The sequence below is a fragment of the Dipteris shenzhenensis genome, chromosome 25, assembly GCF_047967505.1.
Source record: "Dipteris shenzhenensis isolate YYH24624 ecotype China chromosome 25, Dip_SZ_1.0, whole genome shotgun sequence".
Classification (NCBI taxonomy): domain Eukaryota; kingdom Viridiplantae; phylum Streptophyta; class Polypodiopsida; order Gleicheniales; family Dipteridaceae; genus Dipteris; species Dipteris shenzhenensis.
This window is the reverse complement of record NC_141620.1, coordinates 47,056,566-47,070,975: the sequence shown is the minus strand read 5'-3', so window position 1 is coordinate 47,070,975 and position 14,410 is coordinate 47,056,566. Positions and strand designations below refer to the sequence as shown.

The 14,410-nt window shown below is 40.9% G+C and overlaps 1 protein-coding gene across 1 annotated transcript in view; it reads left to right on the top strand.

The window, feature by feature from the left end:
• Window positions 1-14,410, top strand: part of LOC147885969 (kinesin-like protein KIN-4A) — a 220,312-nt gene that overhangs the window by 138,072 nt on the left and 67,830 nt on the right. Inside the window, exons 24-26 of the mRNA XM_087396260.1 lie at window positions 13,553-13,747; window positions 13,953-14,100; window positions 14,188-14,343. Of these exons, the coding sequence (XP_087252386.1) occupies window positions 13,553-13,747; window positions 13,953-14,100; window positions 14,188-14,343 (499 nt within the window). The remainder of the gene's footprint in view (window positions 1-13,552; window positions 13,748-13,952; window positions 14,101-14,187; window positions 14,344-14,410) is intronic.

Genomic DNA, 14,410 nt, shown 5'->3' with positions numbered 1-14,410 from the left:
CCATGGCAGTGGAAGAAGAAATTTGTAGACCTTCGAGGAAGTCAAATTGTGCATTGAGAGCGTATGAGTAGCAGGAGGTAAGGAAGTCAATTTCCAATCCAGTAATCTGTCCTGTACAAACAATGGAGGGACCGGAACAAATGGCTGCAACATAGTTGAAAGAGTTCTCCAAATGGACCTATGATGTAGACCCAAGGAGAATGTCCTGCAAGCTTGTGGAAATGAAAGCATACAACCTTGTTGATCCACAACATCGCCAACAAATCTTATGCCCAATTTCATGAGATTGTATGCTTTAATAGGTGCCTGTAAAGCGAGAGGCGATTCAAACACCTTGCTCCAATGGATGCTTTCCAAACGAAGAGAATTACCATGAGGAGAAGAAGCACCTGTCCATTTTGCATATGAAAGAATTCTCTTCCAGTCATGAATAAAAGCATTAGAAACAGGACAACCAGGAATTTTCCCCTGAAATGTGGTCATGACTGCTTCCCAGTGATCTGTAATCCAATGCCCATATGCATGAGACGCCATGTTTCCGCACATTGCTGCTAACATAATAGCCCATGGCTGTTTTTGCTGAAAAAAATCAGCAATCATAGTGCTCTTTCTTGCCAACATATGAACCTGGAGATTGAGAATATTCAGCCCCCCATGAGTCTTAGGTGAACAAATAGACTGCATAGGTAGTAGTCGCAAAGCCTTTTTATGAGATTTGCTTTTCCAAAATATCTCCATAGCCTGAGACATATAGGAAGCGAAATGCTTGAAAGACCAAGGAAGAAGAGGCAAATAAAATTGCACATATGCCATAATGATGGATTGTACTATCCGAAGTCGAACATGTAAAGGCCAAGTGGACAAATGCGAGTATTCCAGCTTCTTGTTGATCTTTTGAAGCACCCATTTGAGCTGTTGTTGCGGAGTAATATTCCAGCCAATGGGGTAGCCTAAATGCCTCACAATAGTGTGGAAAGAGATAATGTGACCTGGCCAGAGAAGTGCATGCCAATCAGCTTCTTTCAAAGCTAGAAGTTTCGATTTCTGAAAATTGATTTGCAGTCCAGCAGCTATGCCAAAGGCATTCAGTGTATGCATCAAGTGAGAAAGGTCACTTTGAGAATTCCTGGGCATAAAGTATGAATCATCAGCATATGCCTGTGCAAGAAAAGACTGTGCCCCTGGAATTTGCAAGCCATGAAGCTGTCCTGTATCTGCAAGATAGTCCATATGCAACAGTAGCGGATGGGTAGCAATGGCATACAGTAAAGAACTAAGAGGGCAACCCTGTCTCACTAAGCGGGTCATAGTCCAGGTTCTTGACAACCCACCACCAAGCAAGCACTGCACTGTGGCCCGAGAATAGAGCCAGTATATGATATGGACAAGTCGAGGGCCAAATCCCAATTTATGCATAGTCTGAGAGATAAAATCCCAGTGGACAGTATCAAATGTTTTCGCAATGTCTACTTGCAGAATGAGAACATCTTGTTTAGAATATTTGGCATACTCGATCGCAAGCAAAGCATTAGAGATATTGTCAGTGATCTGCCTTCTAGGGACAAACCCATACTGTCTAGGATGAAGTCCTGCTTGCAAAAAGAATCGAACTCTGAGGACAATCATTTTAGCAATGAGTTTGTAAATAACAGGCATGAGAGATATAGGCCTCCAATCAGCCATCGTCTCACACAAGCTTTTTTTGGGGATCAATTTGACTAGGCCATGTTTCCAGGATGGGGGAAGAGATTGTTCTGCCCAAGCATGATTGATCATTAGAAGAAGAGTGTTTTTGAGATCACCCCAAAATGCGCGGAAAAATTCGACAGTCAATCCATCCCAACCAGGAGAGCTGCTTTTACGTAGATGACTCAAAGCATCATCCAGTTCACTAAGCATAAAAGGCTGCTCCAATGCATAACCCTGTTCCCGAGACAAAATGGGGTGAACATGCGCACACACTGTGAGTGCACACACACATACACACTTTTTTTTTTTTTTTGGTAAATCCATGATTATATTATCAGCAAAATTTACATGAGGGTCTCAAAAAAAAAAACAGAGAGCCTCAACAGGAAATCAAAAGCAAAGAGAAACTATTTCTAGGCATGACTGAGGAAGATCTCCTTGATGGAAAGCATCATAGATAGATTGCCGTAGGGAGAGTCTGAAATATTCATAAGATTGCAAGAACGGATTCCCAAAATATCTCATGTTGTGATCCTGCCATATGGTCCAAAAAGCCCAATATCTGACCCAGTACAAAAATAAAGAGTAATGGACTAGAGTTGTAGGAAGTCTGCCAAAAAGCCAAAAATGTTTCCCAAAAGGAGAGTTAGGGAAACGAAGGGGAAGCGACATGGAAATTTTGCATGTGAAGGTCTTAGTGCTGGAGCACATCCAAAACAAATGAGGCACCTTTCCAGAAGGGGCCATGCATCGAAGACAAGAAGCAGATGCAATCCTTCGTTGAGCCAGAGTGACCCCCACGGATAAGGTTCCTGTAAGACAACACCATAGGAAAAGCTTTTGCTTGAGAGGCAATTTGCTCCTCCATAAATTGCAGAGATTCTTTCGCCACCAAGCAAGTGATTTTGCCATATGCCAAAGAGAATTAGCATGTAAGTGAATCCATGGTGGCGGCTGGAGGAAAGAGTATGTTGTGCTAACCGTTAAGTCAGAAAGAGTAACAGGACGAGAATTTGAGCCCACTGGGTGTAACTGCCAGTCGTGTAATCGGTCCCTGTTAGATAAAGGAGGGATGGGAAGAAAAGGCTGCAGCAATTCAGCAATTTTTCCCCAAATAAACCTGTGATGCATGGCTAGTGGATAAGAAGCCATGGCTTGAGGGAAGGAAAGCATTTGACCAGTAGCATCAACAACGTCATTTATACACCTGATCCCCAATTTGCTGAGATTATATGCCCGAATCGGCTCTTGGAGGGCCAATGGAGGATCAAAAACAGCTCTAAGACTTATGAGGATGACAAAAGTCTGTTCCCCAAGGATGCACGGTGGATTGAATGTGCTGAATATTGCGCACCATGTCTTGGCCAGGAAAATTCCTCTTCTACTCACCTTTTTTCGTCAGAAGCAGCACACACACACACACACACTTTTTTTTTTTTGTAAAACCAAGATACTTATATTATAAAACATTCATTTACATCCAGGCGATGCTCAAAATAGAGCTACAGCCCTAGCCATCAGAAGCAGTAAAAGAAAAGTTGAATACAAGAAACATCCAAATCTTCCTCATGTAAGGCATCATATAAAGACTGCCTTAATGAGGCTCTGAAAAACTCATAAGGATGCTGAAGAGGAGAATTCAGGAATGCTTGAATGCGCTGCAGCCAGAGGGTCCATAAGGCCCAGTATCTGATCCAGTGGAAGAAGAGAGAATACTGTGACAAAGAAGCTGATAGTTTGCCATACATCCAGAAAAACCTGTAGAATCTGTGTGCTGGAAATCTGAGAGATAAAAAATAGGAGATTCTATCTAGAAGGTCTCTGGAATATGAGCAAAACCACAATAAATGCGGAATGCTCTCCGATGCAAGGTGACATCTTGGACAGAGAGGTGAAGCTATTCGTCGTTTAGCCAATTTCACTCCCACTGGGAGAATACCGACAATACATCTCCAGAAGAATAGTCTTTGCTTCAATGGCATTTTCAACTTCCATATCATTTGCACTCTTCCTTTCCACCAGGCTGATGATTTGTTCAGATGCCATAAAGAATTAGCATGATGGGCAATCCAAGGAGGAGGTAAAATTAATCTATAAGCCTTTATAGATGTCAATGACTGCAAAGGCTTAGAAGAAATGCTTGAACTTGAAGACTGAAGGTGCCAATCTTGAAGCCTGTCACTGCCATTCAATGTCGGAATCGTAACTAGAGGAAGTAGGAGATCAGCAATAGCTTTCCAAATAGGTCTATGATGCATTGCCAGGTTGTATTGTCTACATGCTACTGGAAAAAGGAGAAGATTTCCTTGCATATCTACAACATCATCAATGAACCGAATACCCATTTTCATAAGATTGTAAGCTCTGATGGGTTGTTGGACAGCAAGGGGAGAGGAAAACACAGCACTCCAATGAATACTCTCCAATCTGAGTGATGAAGCTAGAGAAGCAGGATGAGGAGACCATTTGATGTGAGAGAGTACTTGCTTCCAATCCTGAATCAAGGAATTGGAAAATGGACAAGCAGGGATTTTACCTTGAAATTTTCCAAGTACTACTTCCGATGGATCTACTATCCAATGTCCATAAGCTTGTGTGCGCATCTGACCACACAAAATCGCTAGCATAATAGACCAAGGCTGCTCTTGTTGAAAGAATGTTTTGAGCATAGTGATCTTTCTTGCCAACACATGATATTTGATGTTTATTATATTCAAACCACCATGCATTCTGGGTGAGCAAAGCAAGTCCATTTTGAGCAACCGTAAAGCTTTTTTATGAAGCTTGGTTTTCCAAAAAATCTCCATGGCTTGAGACATAAATGATGAGAGATCTCGAGATGACCAATGTAATAGAGGAAGGTAGAACTGGACAGAACAATAGACTGGACAATTCGAAGCCGTACATGCAGAGGCCATGTGGAAATCTTCCAATATTGTAATTTGTCCTGAATTTTGTTGAACACCCATAACGTTTGTTGCTTACCTTTCCATCGCTGCTCCGTTTGACCCTGCTCGTCATTTTTTACCTGCAGTCTTCCTTCCCTAAGCCCTTACACTCCGTTCGTATTTTTCCCTTTATTTATTCCGTACAGCCCTTCAACTCTTCCGTACAGACTATCCTCTGTCCCGTACAGCCCGTCGGTGATCCCGTACACTTTCTCAGTCCTTTCCTGTATTTCCCCAATCTGACCGTACAATCCTTCATCTTAGCGTCCGTATAGCCTGCGAGCCTTTCTTTGTCCCTGTCCGAATCTCCTTGTTTGATATCTGTTAAATCCCTTAGCCTCCATGGCAGAAGCAAATAAGTACTATGTCAAGAGAGCCCTCTCTCCTGAACCCAAAAGACAATCAAGGGAAGCCTCTTCTCCCATAGCTCCTTCTTCTAAAGATGCTTCTTATGTGTTTGATATGCTGAATGATGATTTTCAACAAAGCAGAAGGGAATGGATTCAACCTGCTCCGGAACTCACTTACAAAATGAAGCTGCCATCTCTTGTGCAACCTTTGAAGAAGCTTTCTCAAACTGCAGTTATCATCTTTTTCCCAGGCAAAATTCCCTCTGCTAATGATGTGGGACAATGGGTGAATTCTCTCCTAGGTGGATGCTTTGTAGAAGGAGTCTATTTTGCCTCCCGAGGATTTTATGAAGTTCATCTTTTGGATGCTTTGACAAAACAAAAGATGCTGGAAATGTCTCCGTTATTTTTTGGTCGCCAGATGGTGCATATCATGCCCTGGTCCCCTAATAAGGACTATCAGAACCTCATCAAGCATCACTGCCCTGTATGGGTTGAAGTGGTTGATTTTCCAGATTATATGAGAACAGAGCTTCCAGGGTTAGCTATGACATTGGGGCAAGTGATCTGTCCCCCTCGTCCAACAGGTAATAAAAATCGTTTTTGCATATTATGGGATACTGATAGACCGACCCCTTCTTCTATTGCAGTTGAGATTGAGGGTGTTAATTTGGGCAAGAAATATTTCACCTTAAAATGGGGCATTTTTGCTGGAGCTTGTTTTTCTTGTCACAAATTTGGGCATCTTGCTTCGGAATGTCCTATCCTTCATCCACCTCCTCCAGCTGCTATTCCTTTGCCATCTAATAAAGGAGGTCAGAAGACATATGTGGAAAAGATTGAAGCTAAAGGACCAAAGCCTTCAGTTCATACAGGGAGTCAGGCCAATTCAGCTCAAAATAAGGATAAAGGTAAAAGCAAGTTAGGAGAAAATATTTCACCTTCTCATGAGGGATGGCAGACTGCAAAGAAGACGGTGCCTCTCAAACAAAGACCTCTCCAATCTCGTAATTGGGATGCCTCTGCTCCTTCTCCAGGTCAATCTTCTACCTCTTCAAGCAGCCCCATCACAAAGGCTTGGGTCAATGCAGTCAAGAAGGGTCTTCCCCTTTGTGAAGAAGATGATATTATCAGGGAATTGGAAGCTGAGGGTCAGCAAGACCCTGTGGCAATGGCAGAGGCTTGAGGCCTCCCGCTCTTTTGGAGGACCGAACATTCTCTTGTATATATTTTCATGAGTGTTTCTCTTAAATGTTTTTCCTATAATATACAGGGCCTCTGCAACCAGAATAAATGGAGGCTTCTCTGGCATTATATAAATACAACTCATCCGAATGTTGTATGTCTCCAAGAGCATAATCAGCATTTTTTTGCTGGACAGCATGGGTTTTTTTCAGGATATGATATATTCTATTCAGGATCGGAACAATTCTCTGGGCTGTGCATTTTAGCCAGACATGATCTGCAACCCTTGCTAGCACATAATGATCTAGGTGGAAGATGGATGATTATTCAATGTATGATCAATGGAGAGATTTTTGAAATAGGATCTTTGTATGCCTCTCAAAATTCAGCTTCCAGAGCTCAAATGTGGAACTCCATAAAGCAATATCCTTGGTCCTCTAATGCTCTCCTTTGTGGGGATTTCAACAATTCTCCTCACTGGAAGGACAATACCACGCATAATTCACATATGCTGCCCTCTGAAATCCAGCAATGGGAACACATGACATCATCACTTCGATTTGCAGATTTATGGACAGCAACTCATCCTTTAGTGATGGGATTTACATATCATCATAATGCTTTCACAGATTATTGGGCCAGGCTTGGTAGATTTTATCTCATTCATGCTCAGCAATATGATGAATATACATGTCAGATGTGGACTGATTATTCACAACAACTATCTGATCACACTCCACTTTGGCTCACCCTTTCTTTTGGTATGCCTCTGGATGACTTGCAGCTCTCCTCAGTCAGAAATTTACAGATTAATCAATTCTATCTATCTCATGAAAAATTTCAGCATATGATCAGACTGGCTTGCAGGCCATTGCTATCCCATGCTCAGGAGGATCTGGAATTTGCTTGGATCTCTTTCATAAATCGTATTCAAAATGTCATCAAGGAATATGGAAGATGGTACTTGGCAGAAACTAGACAGCATATCCAGTGGGCAAAATCATACAAGCAGTATCTTGTACAGATTAGTCATCAAAGATCTCTATCTGATTCTGAACAGCATTTATTATCTTGTGCCTCCTCTATAATTGATGCCAATGACAAACGCAAGCTGTCTAAATGGCAGATTAGGGCCAGAGTTAAACCCATGCTAGATAAGGGTTGTTCCTCTAAATCTTTTTTCCGGAACTTACATGCACATAGGCAAAGCCAATCTATCATGAGGGTAAGGAAATCAGATGGTCTCTGGACCCAATCTCTCTCTCAGCTTGAAAAACAATGTCTGGATCACTTTCAGCTCCTTTATTCTCAGCCTTCTTCTTCTGCACCTCAGGTTGCATTGGCTCGTAACAGATTTACTGAGCTTGTTTCTCCCATTGTCTCCTCGCAAAAAGCCTTAATGCTGGAAATGTCTTTTTCAGATGATGAACTCTAGGAAGCCCTTAAGCATTTGGGTAAACATAAATCCCCTGGCTGGGATGGTCTGACGGTTGAATTTTTCGAAGCCTTTTGGCCAGAATTGAAGGGTCCAGTTCTGCAGTTTATTAATGCAGCATGGCAGCACCAACATCTTCCCTCAGCTTGGAAGCATGGTCTGGTGAGGCTTGTGCCCAAAAAGATTCTTTGTGAGACTATGGATGACTGGAGACCAATTACTTTGATGTCGGTGATATACAAACTGATTGCCAAAATGTTAGTTCATCGGATAAAGGATATCCTTCATGATGGACTTCATCCCAGGCAATATGGTTTTGTTCCAAGACGGCATATACATGACAATATCACTAAGACTCTTATTGCAATGGAATATGCTAAATATTCAGATCAAGATGTGTTGGTCATGCAGGTGGATGTGGCAAAGGCGTTTGATACAATACAGTGGGATTATGTCTCTCAAATCATGCAAAAACTTGGTTTTGGGCCAAAGCTATCTAATGTCATATATTGGCTTTATTCAAATTCTACTGCACAATGCTTTATAGGGAAACATTTGTCTGAGTCTTGGACTCTCGAACGTTCGGTTCGACAAGGATGTCCTCTCAGTGCCTTGCTTCATGCCATCGCTTCACATCCATTGCTTCTTTATATGGATCACATGGTTGATACTGGACAGCTAGAGGGGCTTCAGATTTCTGGTTCACGACCCTTCATAGCGCAGGCCTATGCAGATGATTCATTCTTCATGCTAAAGAACAGCCCATTGGAGATTCGCCTATTGATGGATACCCTTTCAGATTTTGGGTTGGCAGCTGGTCTTAAAATTAATTTTCAGAAATCAAAACTCATGCCTCTCAAGCTTTGTGATTGGCATGCTATTCTGTGGCCAGGCCAGATTATTCAACCGCACACACATATACATATATATATGTATATATACATATATACATATGTACCCATATATATACATATATATATATATGTACCTATATATATAAATATAAATATATATATATATATATATATATATATATACATATACATATACATATACATATACATATGTACCTATATATATATATATATATATATGTATATGTATAACATATGTACCTATGTATATAGATATATATATATGTATGTATGTAGATATATATACATATGTATATATATATATATATATGTATGTATGTAGATATATATATATATAATATATATATATATATATATGTATATGTACATATATATATATGTATATAGGTATATATATGTTTGTATATATATGTATATGGTCTCACGTGGACTTGGTTAGCGCCTATTGAGATTTCGGTGAAACTTAGCTTCTACAGAGATCATTGATGACAGATTTCAGAGGAGGGTTCATCGAACCACTGGAATACACCTAGATTCATCTCGCACATGCATTGAGGATCTTAATGGGTCATTTTCGGTTATCTTCACATAGGCTATGAGTTGAGACAAGACGAGCAGAGGACATCCCATATGAGAGACGGATCTACACTTTATGTGATATGCAGGAGACCGAGACAAAGGATCACTATGCTTTTAGATGCGCTAATACTATGAGATCCGTGGATGACACCATTGCCTTTTCAACACTGGTTGTGGCCCAATCAAAGAGTTCCTAGCACATCCAAGTTACTGGAGGGTGGCTATTTTCCTTCTTGAGGCCAAGAGACATAGAGATCAGCTCATACGGGCACAAAGGAGGGCACATGAGGGACCAGATGAGCCCAGTTAAAGCACGATCATGGAATGTTTCTTGAGTGATTTGAACCAAGGATAGTAGGGGATTAGACGCAAGAGAGAGCCAGAGGACATGACTCGTTATATCTGGCCTCGCTTGGACTCTCACATGAGAGCCACAAACATATCCTCTCTCTTCGACGTGGGGAGATAGACCACTGAAGTAACGATAGCACTTGTGAGGCAATGGGCCATATCAGGGAGACTACAGAGGAGGAGAGATGGGCCCACACAGGCCGAGTGACAACAGCTTTATAACCCTTTTTTCTCTCTCGATACCAGCCCTCGCTAGATCTTGAGCCACTATTAAGTGAGCTGCTCTTGTCTCTCCTTAGTTGTCCAGTCGTGTTGTTCCCATAGACTGCATACACAGGTCCAATCACTCGAGGGTGGGTGACCAATTGATAATGACCAGGGGATTCTCCTCGGTGTTTGGTCCCCCCCTTTGTAGTTTTTTATAGCAGTGATAGTGCGATATATTTCTTTTATTTATCGTCATAGACATTAGCCTTAGGTAGAGGAGCCCATTAGCGGCCCTACCCTTAGGTTTTAGAGTATCTGATTTCTTTCAATCTCGTAGACCCTTAGGTATTTTGTAGAGGTTAATAAACTCTCTCTCTCTCTCTCTCTCTCTCTCTCTCTCTCTCTCTCTCTCACAGGAGCAGGCACTGCCCCTCGGGGCCATGAAAGGGATGTGCTTAGGCCCGCACCTTGTGGTAGGAGCTGTGAGCAGATCCCCTAGGCCTTGACCTAATTGGGTTAGCTTCTACGTGCAGAGAGAAAGTCCAAGGTGGCCCAAGGCCCTGCGAGAAGGTGGCGTCACACTCCCCAACTTGACCTGGACCTTCAAGATACCAAGAAGTAGTCAATGACACCAAGTCCCATCGAAATTTGCATCAGACTGTCAAAAACCCAAGAAGAGAAGACTGACAGCCTAGAGGACACCAATGTGGCATTATTGACTGAGAAAGCACATGTGAATAAAAGAATGAATGAAATCAAGAAACAAGGAGCAAAGATGCAAGAAGAATGGGGGAAAGAGAAGGCCAAAAGAAAGGAATGGGGAAAGGAGAAAACAACATGGAAACCAGAAAGTATTGCCTCAAAGATAAAAAGCTAGCCATGTCTAGTGAAATACAACAGCTCAAGGACACTAGGAGGCGACCGGAAGGGCTTTTGAGCTTATACACCCACTTGCCTTCTTACCAGTAGGCAAGTCCACCAACTCCCAAGTGTGGTTTTTCTTGGAGTCAATCTCCACTTGGATTGCTTGCATCAATTGTCTTGTGGATCATCAAAATTGTCAGGCTCATTTGCCTCGAGTATGATACTGCCACTCCGTGTATGGCTAGAAATTGGTGCTGAAAGTTTGCTCTCCTCAAAAGTGCGGAGCAGCCAACGAGGTATTTGATCTGGCTTCATGCACTGCTATACTTTCTTACACTGCTATTCTTTCATGTGCTACGGCATCATCAATATCTTCTTGAGAAAAAGGCTCAGCCATAGGCTGAATTGAGGCATCACCCATTGGAGTATCTTGCTGCAAATTCTGACTTTACATTGGCATATTAGGTGCAGCATCAAAGGAAATGGCCAGCAGCCCATTAGAGGATTCAGAAGGACCTTGGTTTTTTTCAAAACCAGCAAAGGGCAGATCTACCTATTCAGCAAATATAGCATTCCAACTAGTGATAACCTACTTGGTCGCGGGATCATAAGTCTACACCCCTTGCTTTCAATGATGTACTTTTTTGCCTTGTCATCAAGTTTGCAACGCAACTCTTGAGGCATATGTGCATATGCTACACAACCAAATGTACAGAAGTAGTTGACATTGGGCTTACGACCTACTTAGAATATTATTCGAGCACATAATGGCTTTGATCCAAAATTTGTGTGGCAACCCTTTTGCTTTTAGCATTCATCTCCCCATCTACGAAAGTGACCGATTTTTCCTTTCCGGCTTCTCATTGTGTTGAGGAGTATACCTCAGTGTAAACTGATGTGTAATGCCCTTCTCAACAAAGAATTATTGCAATGTCTTGGATAGATATTCCCCCCTCCATCTGACGGAGGATTTGCAATCAGCATTCAGATTGATTTTCAACCATGGCAACAAAGTGTTTGACCACATTGCAAACTTTGGACTTTTTCTTAAGAGCAAAGACCCAAGTAAAACATGTGAAGTCATCTATGAATGCAATATAGTAAAGATGACCTCCAAGGAACAAAGTGTGCATAGGTTCACAAACATCAGTATGGATGAGATGTAATTTATGTGTAGCCCGGACTACACCATCCTTGGGAAGGAAAAGCGATGCATTTTACAGCCCTCACATATTTGTTTGGAGGGGTTTCCAAACGAGGCAAGGCATCAACCATGTTAAGCCTCTACAATATCATAAGGCTGTCATAATCTACATGCCCAAACTTGGCATGCCATAACGCTGCATGCTGGATGGTAGAGGTAGAAGCCACAACAATGGAACATGCTCTTTTCTCATATGCATCAAGCTGAAAAACTAGTGACAATGTACCGGAGAAAAGCAAGACTGAGTCCCTCCCTATCAATGGACGTCACACCAAGTCTCACACTCCTTAATCAAACCACTGTACCCCGTCCCCCCCTCCCTTCCCCCCCCAATGGGTACATGACCCTAGACCTAACTCATTTAATTGCATATCTCGTGTTACAATGACCAAGTTGACATGAAACAAATCCCATCTGAAAGCCCTTTTGACACCCCACCTCCCTCTTGACTCCATAGTGGAGGTGGATTTACAATACAACCCAACACAGCCTTCTATACAATGTCACTAAAACCTGCTAAGAACCTCTAATAGTAACAAAATAAAATTTCAGATAACAATGCCTACTTAGAGGCTCCACCCCTTCAGCTCATTGTATCAGGTTCTTTTAGTCTCATAGAGCCTTCAGTCTTTCAAAGACTTTTGATCATCTCTCTCTCTCTCTCTCTCTCTCTCTCTCTCTCTCTCTCTCTCTCAGGCTTGATACATATGAATTTTCTGAGCGTTCAAGCGAAGGAAAAAAAAGGCTTCCAACTATGCAAAAATATGACAAAAATGGATCAAAAGAAAACATAGTTTCACTTAGAAATATGCAAAGTATTATAGCAATGCCTATTTTATACACAAATCTTTACGTGAGTCTTTAGGAATGGTTAGAACATAATGGGATGGCTTTTGAAGAAACCCACATATAGAGTAGACTTCTCTATGAAAATTCCCTTATAATCCTTCTTGCAGCTTTTACTTAATAGGCGGTGACATTAAAAAACCTCTCTCAACCTATCTTCATGAAAGGGTTTCTTCAAAGAAAACTCATTGAAGCAAGCCATCCAGGTAGTTTTGCCAACGAAACCCCTTTGAAGTAGGTCTTCCAAGGTAGTTTCACTGGTGAAACTACCTTACACAGCACTTTTAAAAGTGACATAACTTTCACATCCAATGTCCAAATATAGTCATTCAACCACAAAATTGATCGGAACACCCCATTTGAGCACATCTATGGGGTTATATTTTGGAAAATCTTGCATATATAGTATTTAATATTACATGTATTTTATGAGAGTGATATATAAGCCCAAGTTAATACTTGCTTACAGTAATTTAAACTTCTTTAGAAACATGTCCATAAATATCTTGTTATTTATGCTATAAAAACACTAGAAAGATATTGCCATATGATATAAATGTGTTAATAAGTAATTATATATATATAGTATTATTACATTGAGAATGATTATGAGGGATGTTTCTTAAAGGAATTATTTTTCAATACTTTTTTAAGGTAATAACAGGGGTACAAAGCGATGTCTGTAAATAAGAAAATTTATGTTATGCAAAAATGAATGAGTGACTAGTCTGTATATTTTTATGATAAAGGGATCTAGTTCTAGTGAGAATAAAAGTGTAAAAACCACGTTTCCTAAAGAGAGAAAATTTTTTAAATCTCTTAAAAAACATGCTCGGATAAACCTGCTCATAGGTTTTTGCTGGTAAAATTGACGCACCCGGTCTCATCGGGGCCATGTTTGTCATCAGAAAGATTAACAATTCAATCAATCTTTTTCATCTCCTTTGCTTTTTCCTGTTTTTTAATGTTCTATGGGAAGTCTTTGTTGTTTCCAACTCATTCATCACTCCTAATGGTAGGCAAGCAAGAATCAAACTACTGGAGAGTATGTTGGACACATCTTCCAATACACTGGTTGCAATGGCTTCAGAGCTTTCAGAGGCAGAAGAACGTGAGCGAGTGTCTAGCAATTGTGGTCGCTGGCAGCAGTTGAGAACTATGGGGGATGCAAAAAGCTTGCTACAATACCTTTTCAATACATCAGTATATGCTAGGTAAATTCAAATTAGTATACTGTTTTCTTTGGTGGAAAGATGTTTTGGTGCTTGATTGTTGTCCTCTGGAAATATGTCTGAAGGAAGAAAATACATTTGATGACTCCACATTCTGATTTCTGAAGCAGATTCTTCTTCTCCGAGAGGAAGCTCTAATGTAAACACTAACTATGATGATTTCTGACAAGTGAAGGTTCTCTTCCAGGTGTCAACTCTGGGATGTAAAATCTGAAAACAAAGAATTAAAGGGAAAAATTGGTGAGCTAACAGAATTGTTGAGGCAAAGTGAGGTTGACAGAAAGCAACCCCTAAGACATCAAGCTATTGCAAAGTCCATTACATCATCTACTAAGGTAAGAACTGGTAAGACACAGACTTGAAGCATCTCATTGGAGGGATCATGAGCCTATATGTCATAGTCACTGCTTTTTTTTTTACAGGTTGGTTCAGAAGTTGCAATAGCTTGTGGTATAGAGGAGCTTTCAATGAGTCTCTCTCAATTACAGAGCCTTGGTTCTCGAGAATTACATTTCACAGAAAGCTATTCTAATGCATGCTCTAATGCAAATGTAGGCTATCAATACGACCTTGAAAAGGCATGTCCAACTTACTGTATGGACTTTATTGCGTTCTGTCAATGATTTTGTGATAATAAAACGATAA